At 46.2% G+C, this 20,062-nt stretch overlaps 1 protein-coding gene across 4 annotated transcripts in view; it reads right to left on the bottom strand.

Annotated features, from left to right (window-relative positions):
• ERLIN1 (ER lipid raft associated 1) overlaps positions 1 to 20,062 on the bottom strand; it is a 38,456-nt gene that overhangs the window by 4,333 nt on the left and 14,061 nt on the right. Inside the window, exons 3-12 of one of the 4 annotated variants that reach the window (XM_019547706.1) lie at positions 18,295 to 18,376; positions 16,598 to 16,644; positions 14,258 to 14,319; positions 11,834 to 11,959; positions 9,939 to 10,012; positions 6,665 to 6,723; positions 4,711 to 4,802; positions 3,738 to 3,827; positions 3,291 to 3,370; positions 550 to 3,028 (exon numbers count right to left, since the gene is read on the bottom strand). In XM_019547706.1, coding sequence (XP_019403251.1) covers positions 2,810 to 3,028; positions 3,291 to 3,370; positions 3,738 to 3,827; positions 4,711 to 4,802; positions 6,665 to 6,723; positions 9,939 to 10,012; positions 11,834 to 11,959; positions 14,258 to 14,319; positions 16,598 to 16,644; positions 18,295 to 18,376 — 931 coding nt within the window. In that variant the 3' untranslated portion in view covers positions 550 to 2,809. Of the gene's footprint in view, positions 1 to 549; positions 3,029 to 3,290; positions 3,371 to 3,737; positions 3,828 to 4,710; positions 4,803 to 6,603; positions 6,724 to 9,938; positions 10,013 to 11,833; positions 11,960 to 14,257; positions 14,320 to 16,597; positions 16,645 to 18,294; positions 18,377 to 20,062 lie in introns of those variants that run through there. The other 3 variants (XM_019547707.1, XR_002103248.1, XM_019547708.1) reach the window with 3 other exon arrangements.

Here is a 20,062-nt window from a genome sequence, read left to right as displayed (position 1 = left end):
AAAAGACCAAAAAAAAAACAAAAAAACAACAACCCTCAAAAAACCCAAGAATGGCATATGGTAATCCTGACAGCACAGTTCAGAGAAAGAACCTGAGAGGCCTGGGAGAGGACAAAGCAACAGCATCAGGCCTTTTAAATAGTCTACACATTCCTATGAGAATGCCTGCCCCAGGAAGAATAAGCTGTAGGAGACAACTCTGGCTGAAACTCAAAAACAAAAGCAGAGTAGCTGTGGGGTGGCGGGGAGCAGATGGAGATCAACACTCAGCTGCAGAGTGGAGCCTGAAGAAAGCTGCAGGAGGGGTTCTCTGTGTCTGAGGGAAGGAGGCAGCAATGACCCTGGGAAGATGCAGGGAGTAGTGCTAGGACAGAGCAAGCATTTTGTTGCATGAAATTCAAAGGCCAGGAGTAAGGAGCCTACAAAAGCTCTAAGCCTCAGGCCTAATTGCAGGCAAGCTGCTTTGATCGGAGTACAGTTAAAACTGAGCAGCCCAAACTCCACTCCCCATGCATGGATGGCATTGCCGCAGGAAAAGAGCAATTGTTACACAGATAAGGCACCTTTAATCAGGGTCTGCAGCAGGGACCATGTTAATCCTGTCACCCATGCTCCTTCTAACTAGTCAAGAGAATAAGAACAGGTCTCTTTCAAGACAGTGTGCTGGAGAGATTTTTGGATTTGACCTTTGGACTGGATATGGCAGAGAACAAAGCAAGATTTTATTACTTGGGATCTAAAAGAAAGAAAGATGACCAAGCACATTCCTCCCTGGGGATGTCTGCTCCCCAAACTGCCAGGATAGAAGGGAAGACAGGACTTGACAGTCTAAGGAGATCAACACCTACCCTAGGAAGCTCTGCAGGTAGCCTTGATAAAAAGCAGTGCTACAAGGCAGACAACTATAGCCAGCTGGAAGAGGGCTCCACACAGAGGCTCTGGGCTGCTTTTCTCCCATCCTGTCACAGTTGGTTTGGAGGCAAAGAGTGCTAGTGCCCTTATGCAGAACCAAGATGTTTTGGTTCCATGGTATTCACCTCACACTCTTATAATCTCTAGCAGGCAGGAGGAGACGAATCACCAAGAAAGGAACTGCAGGCAAGACAGCAAGATAAATGCCAAAAAAAACAAGGCAGAGGACAAGGAGAGGAGACCCTGCCAGAATCCATACCTTTGCTACACAGCTGTCTCCTCCCAGCCTCTGATGGTGCATGGAAGGCAGGGAGCAGGTGTAACGAGCAGCCTCCCTTACTGTTCTGCAGACATCAGCACCCAGAGATGTGGTGCAGCTCTGCCTACAACTGGGGCAAGTTAAGAGATTCTCTGGCCAAACAGTTCATCAGTGGAAAACACATTTTGAATTACATCAATCTCTTAATTCCACCATCCCCCCGGCTGTCTGGAAACAGAAATATTCCAGTTCTGAAGGGAGGCTGTGGTGCCTCAGGGCCCTGTGGCTCAGATGCCCAGTTCTCCCACTCTGCTGCAGAATGCCATCAGCTGGGTGGCACGGCTGAGGTCAGGCTCTGGCATTGGCTAGAGAGCAGACAAAGGCCATAAGCGCTCATTTTTGGCTGAGAAGCAGAACAAAGACTAAACTATTCCAGCATCCCTTTGAGAAGTGGGCATCAGGATGGCCAGCTGAGGCCCTCTGTGTGCTCCGAGCGCTGCTCCAGGCTTTCTGCATCTGCCATCCCTCTCTTTCTCTGCATTTGGGTGGGGAGAAGACAGTCTTCTTGAGGTGGGACGACCAGCACAGGCACATGTGATCAGAAACAGATTTCAAAGCTCCATCCTCTAGTTTCCAGCAGTCGATGCTGTCTACTGGGCACCCTTCAACCCATCAGAGCACGGGGAGAAAAGCAATCTGCAGAGCCCCAAAGGACAATGTGCTCTCCCCACACCAAATAGGATAGCTAGGGAGAAATCTTCAAAGGGCAAAAAGCCTCAGTAAAGCTAGCAGGGGTTCTTACTCTCAACAGGGGAGAGTAATAGAAGCCCATTAGTGACAAAACTAGTGTCAAGTTCAAATGAATTAGCGTTACACTACACAGCTAGAGGAAAAGATTACACCTATCTCAAGATCTATTACGTATGTTCTATTAAAAAGTCTCTCTCAAACCAAAGCTGTCCCAGCTAGGACTCCAGCAGTGGCTTCTGAAGAGTCAAACAGGAGCACACAGCAAAGCATGGCTTGGTTGGCTAGAGATCAACATTTTACAGGCAGCAATGAAGCATGCCTCTGGTGCTGTTTTCCAGCTGGGAGACAGATGTGGAGAGACAGTGGGGACCCCCACCCCCTTCAGTCACATTTCCCAACCTGAAGCCTCAGCAACTGGCTCTCCTGTCAGTGACCAGCCAGAGGCAGCATTGTGTCAGTCCAGCCTCAAAAATAAGCAGCAGAATGACCCTTGCACTCAAACATGGCTCCAGCAAACCTCCTACCCTTAGAGGAATGAGGACACATGCTTTCTAACAAACCACCTTTGTAGGCTTTCCTGGCTCCTATCCTTTAATATTCCAGTATAGGTACGTTTAGTACAGGATCATCCCTCATTTGGAAGCACCAGCTTAAAATAGGAAGAGAGAAGAGGGAAAGGCAGAGAGCTTGAAACATTTGCTGCTAAAACAAAATCAACCCAATTGCCAGGTACGTTCAGGATGCCTGTGCACACACTGCGTCTCTCCCATTGGCACAGAGCAGAATGGCAGGCACTGTCCCTGTAGCACAGCTGGGCAGGACATCTGTGTAGACCAGGCATCCCCTTCTTCCAGCTCTTGTTCAGCTGAAGTCTCTCCACTTCTTCCATCAGCCTGCATTCTCTTCATTTTCGAAGCAGCTTTCCCCACAGGGTTCTGGGGCCTCTTTCAAGGGCAGGCTGGGGTCTTGTGCAGTCCTCTGCCATGTATGTTTGAAAGTACAGGAATCCAGAAACATGCTGGGGATGCTGTCACCAAAATACAGCTTACTGTTTGCAGCAATGGCTTGATATTTCACTAGCTCCAGATATGCCGGCGTGAGTTTCAGCTACAAAGTGAGACACCACATCCTGTAAGAGGCAATGTTCCCTGGCAAGTATCATGGGTGTCTCCCTGCCCCACCCATGAGGCTGGATTTTGTGGTCAGGATTTAAATCCCTGCTCCCCCCCCACAAAAAAAATCAGGACTGAAGTTAGCTAAAGCAAACATGCTCACATCATTCCTGCTCCAAGCCCCCACCCAGTCCTGGGGGCAGCTAGAAGACTACGCAAGCCCTTTTTGTCTTGTTTGCTTTCAGATACACCCTCACCTTGTTGGAGTCTGCCACTTTCTGAGCAGCGTAATAATCTGCATCAGCCTTCGCCTTCTCTCTTGCTAGGAAAGCAGCATCTAGTACAGCAGCAGGAAATCAAGTCAAAGGAGCAACAGTTAGCAGTGCAATGGCTAGGCCACCATGGGAACTGAGGCCGGAAACCCCCAAAAGATCATATTCTAGCCAGCCTGCCTGTGTCTACACCACAGTTTCGCTGAACAATCTGTCACCTACATGCACTGCTGCCTTCCTGCACAGGAACCTGGGAAAGGGAAGGGGAATTCACCCAGCAGGCAAAAGCTGCAGCTGTGCAAAGTTTATTATCCTTTGTACTATGGCAGCTAGTACATAATACCTGTGGTTGCTGGGGAGGGGGGGTCTTTCCTGGGTTAATCTGCATAACAGCTCTTTGCATTGGGAGGTTCTATTATGTTCCATCATTACCTTCAATCTCAGAAATACGCTTCTCCGTCTCCTTCTCCATGATTTTCTGCTGATACTGAATCTTGGACACCTGAGCAGCCTTCTCTGCCTCTGTAATTACAGACAGTAGCTCAGACAATTTCTGCTCCAGCACCAACCCAATCCATACCTAGGCAAAAGTTTGGAGTAGACTGCACAGGATGTAGTGGCCAACTGGACTTGCTACAAAACCATCTCTGTATCTCACTTCTCTGCATAACCATCCTCCCCAGATCCCACACTGCTATTCAATACAACATCATGGTACTGGCTGTTTGCATTTCAGGTGACCCAGGTAGCATCAGAAGAGATAGCCATAATGGTTGTGAAGCTGTCACAAGCACAGTGCTGCTGTTCATTTCTGTGAATTCCCAGATGCATGGACATTCAGGTGACAAGAGCCTGACCGGTTTTGCCAGGGCAGCTTGGATTGCCAAGACCTACAAAACTTACAAGCCTCCCCAGTGTAGGAGGGAGCCCTGAATCAGGCCAAGAATTTCTTCAGTGAAAAACAGCTGCAAAAAGGGTTTGGGATGTACATTACAGCCCAGTGCCACTCCAGCAGATGCTACCTACACCTTGTCCAATCCCCACTTTCCCACACTATTCTGCAGTGCTGGAGAAGGGGGAATAATTCCTAAGGGCAGTGATGTGGTCCCTACACTGGAGTTGGACAAGGACACAGGAGCTGACCTTCCAACAGCTGAGGTGCCCCTGTTCTGCATGGAGGGACTGGATTCAATGCAACACACACAAATGTGTTCATACAGGACTTCACAGTGACTGTATTTCCACTTGCATTGCTTGGCCATGTTGGACCCCACTCCATCAAATGGTAAGAACCATGCCCATGCATGTCTTCTGCCCACCTAGTGAGTCAGCTCCTCAGTATCTGCTTGGGAGAATCATCACAGGGAAAAAACTGACAGATGTAAGCACTGCTTCTTCAACATACCTATGACAGCCTTTTTCCTCTCTGTCTCTGCCTCCTTCTCCACAACTTTTTGCTTCTGGGCTGCTATGAGCAGTTTGGTCTTCTCAGCTTCCCTGTACAGCAAAAGAGTTTACAACAGGGATAATTCTCTAGCTCCTTAGTGTGGATTTAGGACAGAAGCCTGGCTAACAACGTCAGTGTCCAAGAAGCATGGGTCACCGCTAAGGAGACAGAGAGAATCTGCTACAGAATAACCAGAGAGCAGTAGTTTCTGAATACGGACACCCCAGTGAGTTGGGGGTGGGGGGCGGAGGGGGCGGCAGCACAACCACACAATTTGAAAATGTGTTAGATGCCTCCAAAGAAGAAAAATCCAGCTTAAGCTAAATCAGCATTACGTTAATCATTTAATAGCCATTAGCTAATTAGAACCCACTTGGTAATAAATGGAGTGACACTTGTTAGCATCCACACCACCCTAGTGCAGAGGCATTTATTCCAAGGGAGACACCTGACTGGGAGCCAGCCAGCTGCTAGTTCACAGGGGCAGTGAAAAGCTGTGTCCAGTACAAGGTTAGCGAGGGAAGGTGTTACTATATTAAAGATGGTTCTATATGCAAGTGCCTTGTGCACATTTGAGTCTTAAATTCATCAAACAGACCACTGAAGGTTTTACAGATCACCAAGACTGGGACCCATGCCTGAAAATAAACAGGCACTCTGTCTGAGACAGAGCGCAGAGCAGACAAACAAAGTCTTTTCAAAAGATGAGCGACTGCATTAGCTGGAGCAGCCACTCAGTAGAACCCTTTGTAGTACAGAGGCTCTGGTGAGGTGCACATTAAAGAGATGATGCTTGCAGCTGTGCCAGAGCAAGTGCATCCTCCTGCTATCACCTGGGAAGCCCAAACATGCAATGGCTCCAAAATGACAAAGACAAACCTGACAGAGACACAACACCCATACAACAGAGAGAAGCGAACTTCAGCCTTCCACAAGAGACCCTGGGCAGATCACTATACCTGCCATATGGCTGGGTGGTGTTTAAGCTGGTCACTTAGTCCCTTTCCCAAGATAACATCTGAAATACTAGGACATCAAAGAACATGTCAAGTAAGTGTGGGCTGGGTCTCAAAAAAATGGAAACAGACTCTTATCCTTAGTGCCTAATACTCAGGCCAAGTTACAAAAAACAAACAGATAAGGAACAAGGGAAACAGAGTTTTCAGCAAGATTCAATGAGTATAAGTACTAATTGTGACCCACTACAGAGAGATCAAGCTCTTATGGTGAGTAACATCTTCTAGAACCAAGCTATTTAAACTTTATAACCCACTCCAAACAAAAGAGCAACCATGTGTGCAGGCTTACAAAATGGATTCTTAGCACTCTCATGCTCTGACCCTCAACTAACTTTGCAGATGCAAGCTCCAAAAAGTCAGCTGTAAAATGCTGATGGTGACATTTCCCTTCCTGGGTAGTGTCCTAAGAACGTCCAGTTTTACATGTTAAGTGATATTAAAATACTGCAGGACAGGCCACTATATCTTGTAGTTAAGACATCTGATCAGGACACAGGAGGAAGATTTAGGTCCTATGGAATCTAGGGCACAGTTTAGTCTCTGTGTCCTGGGATCCCCATCTGTACAAGGAGGATGACAGCACTACCCCTACATTGCAGGGGGTTGGGTAGCTGAATTCATTAATGAACACAAGGGGCTCAGATACTGCTACAGTGGTAAGAGCTAGGGAAATGCACAGACAGACAGCGCAAGCCATATCATCTCTCTAAACACAAAGAGGAATAAGGCATTACATCAAATGGCAGGGCCTCTATAACATACCCCAGTGTGGCTGTTACAGGAGGTATGTAAAAGGGGGACCATGATTCACCTACAATGACGGCACACCAACCTGTTTATGTTGGCAGCCTGAACCTGCTGAACAATGGGAGATCTGTTGTGCAGCTACTCACATTAGCTCAAAATTTCTTCGGATGGCCTCAGGGATTTTGGGCTTTGTAACACGCACAGCCTAGAAAAAGAAAAGAGTGTGTTTAAAAATAAGCTCTACACCATGAGGACCACATAGCTGGGAAACTGCTGCAAGAAAGGTAGTGTGTTATGCTAAGTAAGCGGATTGGGCAAGGTCTTAGCTCCAGAACTCAAGCTACCAGCACCAAGACCTTTAAGCCGAAACATGCCCTACTATCAATACTTCCATTCAGATTCCCTATTCTTGATCTACACTGAGAACTGATATCTTCACCCAAACAGCAGGGAAGTCTGAAAGTACAGAGCCCAAGCTATGTTCAAGAACCATGTCCTGCTCACTAGCTCCTGCCTAGTATTCAAGCACGAGGCAGCACAGCCAACTGAGAGAAGCTCTGAGCATCTATCCCAGTACCACTTTCAGGCCTCCTGTCTTATGCTTGCTTCTTGCCATGTGCTCAGACTGCACCAAGGCAGCTAAACTATTTTATTTCTGACATTTGGAGCGTGCAACATGAAGTGGGCAAGGTATCCTTTTCGCAAATCCTCCTAGGCACAGCATAACGGTGGCGCAACCAAGCTTCAAATCTGTATTAAATAGTCCCTATGCAACCATTAGCTGTAATGGGTTGCATTATAGTTGTGGAAAGAAGCAGATACTCTGCTGTAGACACTGAGAACTAGGTAGTATGTGTACATCACTGGTTTTCCCAGGTACCCACTTAAGCAACTATAAAGGTGTGTGCATTCATACTGCTTACACTAAGTAACTATTGTTTTAGTCTCAACTCATAACCTTTCAAACCTAAATTAAAATTACTTTTATTCAAAGCTTCCAAAATAATTTAATCTTGGGACACAGAAATGTAAACCAAAAAAATCCCAGCAATTGTACTTAGGAACCTTGAAAGAAAGTACAGACATGTCCACAGACATTAAACGAGTGCTGACTTAGGATACAGAGTGCTGGGCAAGCTGCGCAGTAAGGCACACTTATCACAGACTATAAAATGCAGTTGTCTTGAAAACTGGGTTTTTGGTTGTAGTCACGGTGGTCTAAGAACGTAGGCAGGCAAGGTTCTTTGGGTAGATGTGATAGCTTTTATTAAACTGAGTAGTTGGAAAAAAAGTTCTTAGCAAGCTTTTGGGCACAGTCACCCTTCGTCAGGCATGGAGAGTCTCTGGTGTCTTGAAAAGGGACCTAAAATGCGATGGCAGGGCCCCATAATAACTCTCTCTATGGAATGTTTTTGGCATAAGAGATGGAAGTCATACGTTCACAAGGTTGGGCTCCGAGTCAGGATGGCTGACTTCCAACTTCCGACTCCTTCCAACAACCAAATTCTTCCATATGTTGTTTACAATGGAACAACAGAGGTCCAAGGATTGAATTTGGCTCTGCATTTCCAATTCAGCAAGAGTGACCTGCAAAGCACTTTTCAGTTTTGTTTGTGCCTTTTTGGTAAATAGAGGGTGCATCTACATTTGCAATTAATGTGCCTCAATAAACTCCAGTGCAGTTCATGCCAAAGTCAGCTGCTCCTGGGCACAGTGTCTTCATGTGTGCCTGAGACTGCAGCAGTTTGAGCTGGGGTGGAGCAGCCCTGGGCCGGAAGCAGGCTTGGGGGGAATAGCCCTGGGTTCCAGGTGACAGCATTAGGCAGCAGAGGGGCCGGCTGGGGCATGAGAGTGCCCAAAGTGCGGAGCTGTTTGGCTGACCCTCCAAGCCTGCTGCCAGCCTGGGGCTGATCTGTCCTGGCTCAAGCTGCTGTGGTCCTGGTCACCGTCCACGTCCTTTCTATGCAGTAAACGACTCCGCCTTAACATAGGAACTGTTACCTGATAGTACTCTCTTATGGCGGAGTTAGTTAATTCATTGTGCTCTAATGTTAGTGCACATGTAGACAGTGATGCTTTACTTCAGAGCTAATTGGTCAACTCTGCAGTAAAGCACACATGTAAATACACACACAGGGTCTGAAAAGTGTTTTTTGAATTTAAAAAGGGAATTTCCTTTCTGATTTTTACCTAAGAATGTCAGGAATGTACAGACTGGATAGTTCCGTGTGTTTTACAGGAACCCCAGGCCTCTTCCAAAGTGAACCGGGACAGGATGTTGACTCAGCTATCCTTATCCAGGCAGACTTCACAGTTGTAAAGGTGCTTAAGATTTAGGGAACTCAAACTCAAGGGTGAGGATGTTGGTTTTTAACAAAGGCTTCCATTCAAAACGCTAACTACCACAAAATTAAATGTGGTGGCAGGAGCAGGCAAAACCAGACTGACCTCCTCCCACCAATTCTACTTTCACTTCAGTTCCCTGGACCTCAGAACAGGTTCTTCTAACTGACCGTTTTCCATTTGAGTCCCAAGAGAAAACCCATTTTCTAATGTAAAATGCAAACAGAAATTCTTCTGAAAATGAACACCCTCGTCTGCACTTGCCGAAGAGACACAAAAGTGCAAGCCAACCCCCTTTTTATTTCAGTTACCTTTAACAGATCCAGTGACAACTAGGGACAGCTTTTTTCCTCTTTCACACTGCCAGGCCCAAGTCACACAACCCAGTCCTACCAGCGTGATTGCTCTCAACATCAGCATAAAAAAAGAATCAGAAGCAAAACTTAAAGCCCCTACCCCTGAGTTATTTACTTGAACCAATCCAGGGTAGAATTACTGCCATAAAAAAAATTGAGGCATAGCTACACCATCAGACAAGTCATCTGCCCAGCTTATACTGATGTACCTGTGTGCTCAAGGCAAACCATTGCCTGCTTCCCTATATCCAGTGGCAAGGCATGAAACTACTCCAGAAAAGCTGGTTGCTGTTAGTTCCAAAACTGAAAATTACATCAGTAATCAGTGTAAATATGTCTTATGTCCAGGCTATTGGGAGGAGGTTGGCTCTGCAGCAAGAGCAGAAGTCGAAAAAACTTTTTTTGTCACCAGTGCTTGCAGGTTAAATCCTAATGCATGCAGATCTGTGCATTAGAAAGAGACCATTGTTGTCCATCTCTTTTGCACATTTCTTTTCTGACCATTACAACACTTTGGATTCTGTATGGAAAACACACAGTTCAGAAGTGGTGACAGGCCCCACAGGAAACATTCTGAAACCTAAATAGGGTGCAGATAAACCATGCATATGCCTAACGCTCAGCAACTTGAGACCTCCACAGAACTCGCAGGTGAAAAAATCATTCCCATCCTGCCTCACTAAATTAAAGTTTACATGGATAAAATGCAGAAACTTCCTACCTGGATGGTGAGACCTGGTGCCATGACATTGAGATCTTTCTGCAAGGCCAACTTCAAATTCTCATCTATCTGATCTGCGTTCAGGGGATAAGAGAAACAGCCTAAATGAATCTCTGGTAGGAAGGGAAAGAGTTAGCATTTCTCCTGGTCAACATTTGTGCAGCTATGAGAGCCACTCCAGGAACTTTGAAAGCACATGCAATATGCTGTTCACCATCTCAACTCCACAGAGCTACAGGGTCAGGGAAACCACGTGTGCTTATGGGCATGAGTGTGCTATTGTCACAGGAAAAAAAAGTGGTGGCCAGAGCATGGAGAGTCCTGTGCATGTATTTTTTAACTGCATTTAATGTGATGATGAATTTCCCCTTTCATCTGCTGCTCTCTGGATATGTCCACCCTGAATTCTGAAGGACAGAGTCAGGAATTCCTTCTTCCCTCACAGTTCATTGGAAAACCTCAATTCATCTTAGCCAGAAGCCCAGCCACAGTGATTTAGACACTAAAGATAGATTCTTCCCTTACTGAGCTCACTGAAGCCAGGGTGCTGACAGCTGCAAGACATTGAAAGCTCTGACCGTACAATGCTGGCTTGATGCCAGTAGGAAAAAGCAGCCAGAACTTGCAGCAAAACTCTGCCCTCCCCCATTCTGAGTCAAGCTGACTCCAATCCCAGTCTGAGACCTGGCCTTAAATCTCTAGATTCCTTAGGATCAGGATGCTGTTATAATACAAAAAGCTTCTCTAGACCTGACATTCCCCTGCATAATCTTCTGAGAAAACATAGCCAGACCCCTAGGACAAAGAACATGATTTCCCCTCCCTATGAAGGGCGTCAGGCTCTGGTTTAACTCTAGTCATCCTTGAAGACGCTGAAAGCCTGTTTCTAAAAATCACTCAGAGCAGACAACAAAGGCCAACTCATACACATGCCAAGAACTAAAGGGAAGCCTCAGAGTACAGCAATGCCCATCCCTACCTCCAAGTAGGCTTGGGAGTCAGCTATTTCCAAAAGATGTTTCCTTAAGAGTTAGGCAGTTTCCAAAGGGTCAAACTTTTATCTGTCACTAGTATATCACATGTCCGCCAGAGATTTACCATCACATACTGAAACCTAAATGCACGTAGTCTTCCTGTAATAGGAAACCTCTTGTGCCCTGACTCCCCTTCCAGAGGGAACCCTCACTCAATGCTGGTTCCAGTGAACAGGAAGCCAGTATAGGACAGGAGCACCGCAACTGGCATCCAGGCTTCAAACTGGGGAGGGCAAGAAGGGGGAAGAGAAGTCCTAAGTACATCACACAGTAGGAAGCAAATGGGACCTCCAAGTTCATTGCGCACTGAACCAAAGCTGTTCCCTTATGAAGGGATCAGAGTGAGGCATGTGACCTCATTTTGGGGTAAGGAGTCAAGGAGGGAGGATAAGGGACTGAAAAGTCCTTTTCAGTTTCCATGAAGAAAACAGAGAATGGGAAGGCGGATTCCAGTGTAGGGTCTAGGGCTCATTTAGCATTGGTGCAAGGTTGGCTCAAGCAGTGTGTGACATCTATATCCCTGAAAACAGATGGGCAGAAAGGGAAGAAAGGAAAATGGTGCCCCTTTTTGCTGCAATGCAGCAGCAGACACCAGGCTGGTTTTGCTGTACCTGGCATCCAAGGTACATTCCTGGACAAGCACGGGAATTCAAATCTAGGATGTGTGAAGTCACATGAACAGAGTCACGACTGTTCAACACAAAATAATGCTAGAGTAAAGGGATACTAGTACTCACAAGGAGCTTGTTTTGCACTAAGTGCTGGGCTTCTTAACTGACAAATCTGACTGAAGACCCTGGAAAATCCTGAGCCAAATTATATACCCATTTGCTCTATGTGTTTAAGTGCCCACTTACTTACCAAACAGCTCAATGTACACTTCCTGGAGAGTGTGGGCACTGCAGAACTGATTCAGCTCATGGTGAATTTTATTGAAGATAAGGGTCTTATCATAGTCTGCAGTGTAGTTCTTCACAATGTCATACACTGGGGAAAAAAAATTTAATTACAAGAGATCAACTCTAACACTGTAACCTAAGTAAGAAGGGCAATTATACAAAAAGTATTGCACATCTGTGACTTATGGTCTGTACTAACGAAGTGGGGGAAATGTGCCATGAGTCATGTCAACAGGAACAGAAAGTACTATGCAGTGGGCCAAAGTTAATGCTAAGTCTAAGCGCAGAGCAAAGAACAGAGAGTGATTTGACATACGGACGCTGCAGTAAACACTTGTTTTCTCCATTGAAATCCCTTAATTTGAAGGAAAAAACAGATGTCAGATTTCTCTTCCTGTAGGATTATATTCCACAGGAGGTACAAATGGAGCTTTTAAAGTTTCCTGTACAGCAATTAGTTTCACAGGGCAGAAACAGAAGTACTGTAAATGCCTAACCTCCATCTGATACATTCACAAGCTTGTAAATGCTGTATGTAGCTGGCTGTGAATTTTGTTGCACGTACTCACTTTTGCAGTTTTCTGTCCCCTTTCCAAACTTAACAAAGCAAGTCCTTCTGAGTAAAGGCTCTTTGAAACATCAGCTTTGGTTTGGCCAAGTCCAGAGGATTTCATTTTCCCATGGACAGGCAGTCAATCTTCTCATTCATTGCTATAAAGACCAGGGCTGGAAAATTCCAGCCTGGAGGGACATGTGACCCCGTAAGTAGAATCAGATTCTACAGTGACGAGACACATAAAAGGCACCAGGCTAGAGAGAAAATGGATGCAGTTTTCAGCTGTTACAAGATGATTGTTCTGCCACAGCTGAGATGCATTCAAACTCTACTTTTTATTTGCCCTCATCCTAGCCAATATGATGTTCTTGGGGCTCATTTTTACCCAGTTATCTGGAAAGTCAGGCAGCTGACTTTATTATGCTCTAGAGGGAAGCACTCCCTCCCCAGAAAGATGAAGATAGCAAACAACTATTTCAGAGGGAAGCAAAAGCCAAGAGCAAATCTGTCATAAGCAGGAAGCTACTCCTAGAAAAGGAAGCCCCCTCAACTGTGCACATCCTTGTTTAACTGTAACATATGCATTGACTTCACTGCCTGCGGCAATGGCTGAGCACAAAGACACATTCCCAAAAGCAGGCACTTTTTGGTCAGTTCATTTATAAAGATGTGCTGTAAGGTAAGAGTTGACACAGCAAAATGTACGCAGAAAAGCAGCATGGAGGTCAGCGCACCTGTGCCTGCTCATCTTCCGTGAGACCTCCTGGCACAGAGGTGGAACTCCCTGAAAGGCCCCACTAAATAATACTCTGTTTCTCTAGCAGCATCCAACCAAAGATCTGGCAATGGCTTAAAGCAGGGGTGCTCACACCTTGGCCCGTGGGCCAGATGACACCGCACCGCAGGCCCTATCTGGCCCACGGGGTTCTCTACAGGTCTGGAAAATTGGCAGCAGGGAAGCAATGGCACCACTCCCTTGCTGCCAAATCTCTGGACCTATGGGGAGTCCTGTGCTGCACCAGGCCACAGGACCCAATCCCAGCACATGGAGGCAGCACTGGTCCCCAAGGCCTAATCTCAGTGTCAGGAGTGGGCAGTGCTGGGCCCAGAGCCGAATCTCAGCATGCAGGGGTGGGAAGGGGCAGCGCCAGGCCCTAGGGACCCAATCTGAGTACATGGGGCTTGATCTGGCCCATGGACTGACCCCACACCACTTATCTGGCCTGTGAGGCCAAAGGTTGAGCACCACGGCCTTAAAGCAATGTACTGCATTTCCCAAACACTCTGAAAGACAGGACAACCTTACTCTGCATCTGGGGAAACAGGCAGAAAAGATGCACACAAGCAGCCTATGTTACAGTCAGGAAAAAACTTTGTCCTGCTTCCTACGTTCCCCAGTGAAAGCTGAATGTAGTTTTATTCCTACAGGAAGAATTCAACCTCTTTTTCCTGAATGAAAAGTGAGTTTTCTTCTAGAATTACAGGGCTTAGTTTTAGTTCTTCTGAAAATAGCACCTTATTGTTTAAGCAGTGATTAGAGCAAGTAAAACTCTCCAGCATAGAGCAGTGGAGGTCACGTTGAACTGAATAAAATAACCTGATGAGGCACACTGTGTGTAGACAGACACAAGGGATACCATGTGGGCCCCCCATTCTTTCGACACCACAAGCTTCCTCCACGATATACTGCACAGTGCTTTGGTCAGTCTAGTTTTAAAATTACACAAGCAATGGGGATTCTACTTTCCCAGGAATACTAGCTCACTGTCTCAACAGACCTATGCAGTCAATCAGAGAACTGCTTTGTGAAACAGGAAAAGGAGCAAATACCTGCATATGGAGCTAACATATTCACAACTTCTATTCGGTCAATGTAGATCATAACCCCACCACTACAAGAGAAAGAAACAGATTTGAGTAATGACAGCAAATGCTCATAAAAGATCCTGTTCAAAGTACAACAATCGTTTTTATTGACTTGTGCTGCAGAGGTGCAGTCTGTTTTTTATGCAGCGTGCTGTACTCTGTTTCATGCTATTTTGAAAGAGACTGTGGGATTCTTAGATAAGGGTAAATCCCAGCTTCAACCCTTTGTATAAGCTAGAAATGTGTTCCAGCACGCTCCCAAAGCACTTTTATTTTACTTTGTGGTCCCTCTTTCTACTGAGCCAGAGACCTCAATAAAAGGAAGAAAACACCTTTAAATGACCACAGTTACCACCATGAGGAAGGTACAGACAGCTATAAAATAGGTGGGGAGGGAAGGGGGAGACCAAGTATCCACTGAAAAGAAACAGAAGAGTTTCCATTCTGCCAAGCTGAAAGTACAATTCAGTTTTTTTCCCCAGCCTGTCAGAAGGGTGCTACGTAATCTATGTAAAACATGAATTCATACATTTAGTATATTTTAACAGACATATCTGATGTGAGCTTACAAGCAGAAAAACTGAGAACACTACTCAAGGGGTTCACAGTGCCAGACTTGTCTGCTCTGAAATCAGATGTTTTTCAGAGCAAGGAACTGACAAACTCTGTTAGGGATGAACTGAGCTATGCCAGCAGAGAGTAGGTGTCTGCAGGAAAGATCCTCAGGGCCAGAAAATAACTAGCATGGGCTCAGCAATGAAAAACTCCTGTTCAAGATTTTGTGGGCTCTGCTGGCAGGTCTTGTCAGCTTCTTGATCAACAGTCTGGGTTATTTGAATAGACAAATGATATAAAAAGAGGACACAGGTTTAAAGAGAGGCCCTATCAAAGAGAATCATAAGTAAGGCTCGAGGAGGGGAGACATTCCTGATGGAAATACATGTCACTGCTGGATAGAAAAAAAAAAGGTCTGTGGCTTTTGTCACCCTGGAGGATAGCAAGCAGATGTTGCTGTAAAGTGAATTCCCACTGATCTGTCACCTTTGACATCACCATGTTTTAAAATAATAGGGATGAGTAATGTCACTGAGCTAATGTTTCACAAGATTTCTTCTGAAATTTTCTCGACTTAAGAGGTCAGTTCTGCAACATTAGTAATGCATAAGTGTGCATGTAAATAAATAATCCACCACTTGCAATGAAATCTGTGCCTTGTATATTTTCTGGACCATCACAGCTACACCATCACTCTTACACAGCATAAATACAAGCATTTGGGATCTTTTGAACTTGTGTACGTTATCTTGTGAAACATGTACAAGGAATTGTTTCCAAGACTTCAGTGCTTATAATCAGTGGTTCTCAACCTTTTCATACTCAAGGCACCTCTCAGAAAATGCCAGCTCTTAGCTTTCACATGGTTTTTGACCACAGAAAAAAAAGAATACAGCAACTGTTCTGTGGCAAAACAGTCAGAAAGACTACAACAGGTCAGAATGTTTTTGACACTATGGATTAAAATATAGAATTCCTGGGTTTAATCTTGTGAATCATGGGTAGGCATTTCCACACCTAACAGTGATAATATTGAGCAGCACCCCATGGCACCTTTAAAAGCATCTCAGGGCACCCTGGTTGAGAATCTGTGGCTTAGATAACGCATTATGTAATTTTAGTGCTCTATAACATTTAAAAACTTCAAGGTTTTTTTGCTCTAAACCAGTTTCTAACCAAATCAGGCCGACAATAAATCCATGATTCATGAGCTTCTGGATTTTTGCGAGGGTTTGTTTCATGATAGGGGAGTACACCCTGACTAAGCCCAATACAAAAATTTGTAGCTATTATTTTCCCGAGGTAACACAGAAATCAATAGTATCACTTTGAGTGTTAGTCTTCAGCACTAAGACAACAAGAGAAGATCAGACAACAGTAGAGAAAAGTAAAGAGGCTAAGACAAAAGTTTATACCCTTGAGAGCATAGCTTCTGTTGTCACAGGTGCAAATGCCCTCCAAATATCAGCTCTGGCAGCTGCAGGGAACAATACAAGAGCAACCTGGTGTATTCTCCCATTTCCTTCCACCCACATCTACTTTTCTGAACACACACTCCACCCAGGATTTATACACACTCATTCACACTCTCAAAGCTACTCGCAGACGTATCCGCCTGTAATCCCCAGGTCCTGGGCCTGTGCGCCCTAAAGAATGAGCTAGCTGAGGAAAAAAAAAAAAAAAAAAAAAAAAAATCAGATCACATCTGCTTGCCAATGCCAGAAAAAACACGTATATAAAACAACATACCTTGTCCCACAAGGCACATTTTTCACTTCATCAGTTTGCAATGTAGTCTGGAATAAGAGACACGGTCAGGGCTCACGTATGTACTGAAACCTCAACAGTCAAGTGCAAATGCTAAATGGACCCTCCAGCCAAGTTCAGGGAATCTCTCTTGCAAGAAACCCCGAGCCCATCCTCTAATGGCTACTGAAGTAACGGGGGGGGGTGGGGTGGAGGGGAACACGACACTGGGACCTTAGGAGAAGCAACCCTCAGTCCCTCTGTCGGTTGCTGACAGTTGCGGGCAGAGGGGCAGAAACATCTTCCCAATCCCCACTCTGCAGTTGTTTGGGAAGAATATGGTGGTAGGGAAAACTCCATTCTCTCCTCCCCGGACTCTCACTCCCTTCACAACTGAAGGGACTGCAGTTCCCTTGAGCAGAACCTAGACTGCTGAGAACTCAGACCCCTTGCCAGGAAGCACCTTCAAACAATGGGGGCGGGGGGGCACAGGCACCGAGTACTTGGGGTCCAGGAGCCCTGCCCCCACTCAGGAAGAGGGCAGGGTGATCACCTGTCCCTACTTGGGTAGGACAGTTCCGAAACAGAAACATTAACTCCCAGTCCTGGGCTGCATGACTCTGGGACAGTATTTGTCCTGGATTCCCAGTATTGTGCAGAGATCTGGGTTTTATGGAAAAAAAACGTGGGAAATGGCAGGTTGCCCCTTGAAGGCTGGCAGTGTTCCAGCCTGCAAGGGGCTGCAGGGAGTGGGATGCAAGGGGTGCATACTTGCACATGGTCAGGAATACGGCCCCAGGCAGTGGCAGAGACAGGTAAGTCTATTCAGGGGGCAGGGGCAGATTGAGGCCCCCAAGGTGCGGGAGGGAGTGGGGTAGGTGCTGGGACTCAGGGTACTATCCAGCCAGGGCAGTGAATGGGGCCTGGGACTCAGATGGGGAGCAGGACAGGACCACAGACAGCTCAGCTCGTCCAAGGGTGGGGAAGAAGGCCCAGCTGTCTACTGCTGTGCACACTCCCAGGGAGAGGGTGTATGGAGGTATGCAACCCCCAGGTTTGTGCACAGGGAGGCAGCAGATGCACCTCACCATGGTGGCCTGGCCAGCACACGGTTCCTGGGGCTTGGGAGCCCTGAGCCTGCATCTACATCTGCTCCCACCCCCCATGCTCAGCCCTGCTCGGCCACGTGGCGGGGAGAAGTTGTCATCTCTGCCAGCAGGAAGCGCACAGCAGAGGCGCACCAAGGAGCTCACCTCCATTCGCACTGCATGGGGCTTGCATGGCAGATGTTCTAAGGAAGCTATCAAAGCTTCTGCCACAGCAAAAGACTGGTTCATTCATCCCCTTTCAAATTCCCTGCAGCAATGCTCCATCTACTTCAAGGCAGATAACACATAACCAGACACAGAGCACAGCCACAATGGCTAACACCAAACTGCAGACAGCATAAGACTTGACGTGCGTTGGAGTCAGCAGGATGAATCCGTGTACTCCAGCCCCACAGTTCATGCTGCACACCAAGGGCTGCCTCAGATAATTAAGGGAGGGGAGCAGGGGGTTGCCACTTGATCTATTGTGCTTGTGTGATGCTAACAGCTGACCAAAATCCTTTGATCTGGGCAACACTGTAGCTCTGCCATCATATCTAACACTCACACCTACCACACACCTAGCCTGCTTCAAGGTTAGGAGATACTAACCTGTACTGATTTGAACGTGGTAATGAATGGGAGCATGATGTGGTAGCCTGGTCCACTTGGGTTGGTTAATAACGCACCACCCCTGTAAAGAGAGAGAAATGGGGCAGTTCTTAAGTGGCTGAAAAACTAAGATCACTGACTGATCTGAATACTTGGTAAATGCGCTCCACATGTTCAAAGTCAGGGACAGACATGACCGTAGCCCTGTAAAAGCCAGTAATCACAGAAGCATCTGCATGCCCTCCCACAGCCTGGCAACTGGAAGAAAATGATATTTTGCTTGCCTGTTGAATTACCACCCAAGCCAAGTTAAAATTAGACAAGGCTGCATTAATACAGTGTCTGGAAAGGAGTTGTTAAGGAAAGACTTACAACCTTACTGGTCACTGCATTAAAGAGCAAGCTATTCAGTGCAGATTAAATGCAAAAGGGTTTTCAGCATGTCTGGTCTGATCTGCTCTGCTCTTTTGTAAAATAACTGGTACACCATAATATTCTAACTGCTATATACAGCTTATCTAGTTCACATGAGCAACATGCAAAATATGCAGATTTTATTTAGACTAAGTGAGCACTCCTGCTAAGCCTCATCTTTTAGCACAATCTTGCAGATTGACAGTATTGCCTAGGCTAGAATTTAAAAATAAACTTCCTTTTAGTACACTGTACTAGAAAATACTGTTACACACTAACTTGCTGCTTACAAGCATCCTAAAAAAAGCTGCTTCTTCCTTCCACATTAACATCTTGTTATATTGTAAGTTCCTCTTTAACAACTTTTCAGATAAATTAATTAATACAAATTAATATGGCCTTGTCTAACAGAATATTGCATATTAAACTCAAATCCAAAAACCATGACCTAAAGTCCCTATTTCCTGTACCCCATGGGCTTTGCTATGAGATATTGACATTGTGGATAGGCCCTTTCATATCCAAACTTAAGCAATTAAACAGATACTTACAGTATAGCAACTATGCAGGCACAGATACCATATTTACCTGAATCCAAAACAACTTGGAATTTAAGATTATTCCCCACCCCCAATAGTTAGATTCTGGACATGGAAAATTTATAATTTTTTAAATCATTTTCCATGTCTAGAATCTAGTTGTTGGAAGGTCATATAACATTTGTCCCTTCCCTTGCTGCAATAGGGCCAGCTGCAGCAAGTGGACCAGTGGCCTGATACCTGCCTCTTGCTTTCCGATCCCTTGATCCCACAAACCACTTCCTGCCCCCATTGCCTGACCCGCTGCGTTTGCATCCCCCAGTACCTGGCCCTTGTCACTTGCCCTCCCCCTGCCTCTTGCCTTACTTGTACCTGCACCCCATTGCCACTTACCCTCAGCCACAGCTCCAGCTCCTCTCCAGCCCAGGCCAGAGCTCATGGTGGTTCTGGCACTTGCCCAGCTAGGCAGCAGTGGTTGCAGCTGCAGCAGCTCTGACCCTGACACCAACCAGGAAGGCCTTCAACACTGTCTCTCACCCCGTTCTCATTAAAAAACTGGGGGGTTGTGGTGTCAACACCTACACAGTCAAATAGGTTGCCAACTGGCTGGAGGGCCGCACCCAGAGAGTGGTAGTGGATGGGTCGTTTTTGACCTGGAGGGATGCAGGCACTGGGGTCTCCCAGGGCTCGGTCCTCGGGCCTGCACTGTTCAACATCTTCATCAGCGACTTGGACGAGGGGGTAAAAAGCACCCTGTTCAAATTTGCTGATGACACTAAGATGTGGGGGGATGTGGGCACGCTAGAAGGGAGGAA

Source organism: Crocodylus porosus, unplaced genomic scaffold (genome assembly GCF_001723895.1).
Source record: "Crocodylus porosus isolate Cpor-Errol unplaced genomic scaffold, CroPor_comp1, whole genome shotgun sequence".
Taxonomy (NCBI): domain Eukaryota; kingdom Metazoa; phylum Chordata; order Crocodylia; family Crocodylidae; genus Crocodylus; species Crocodylus porosus.
Note: the sequence above shows the minus strand (reverse complement) of the source record. Positions and strands in the feature narration are given on the sequence as shown.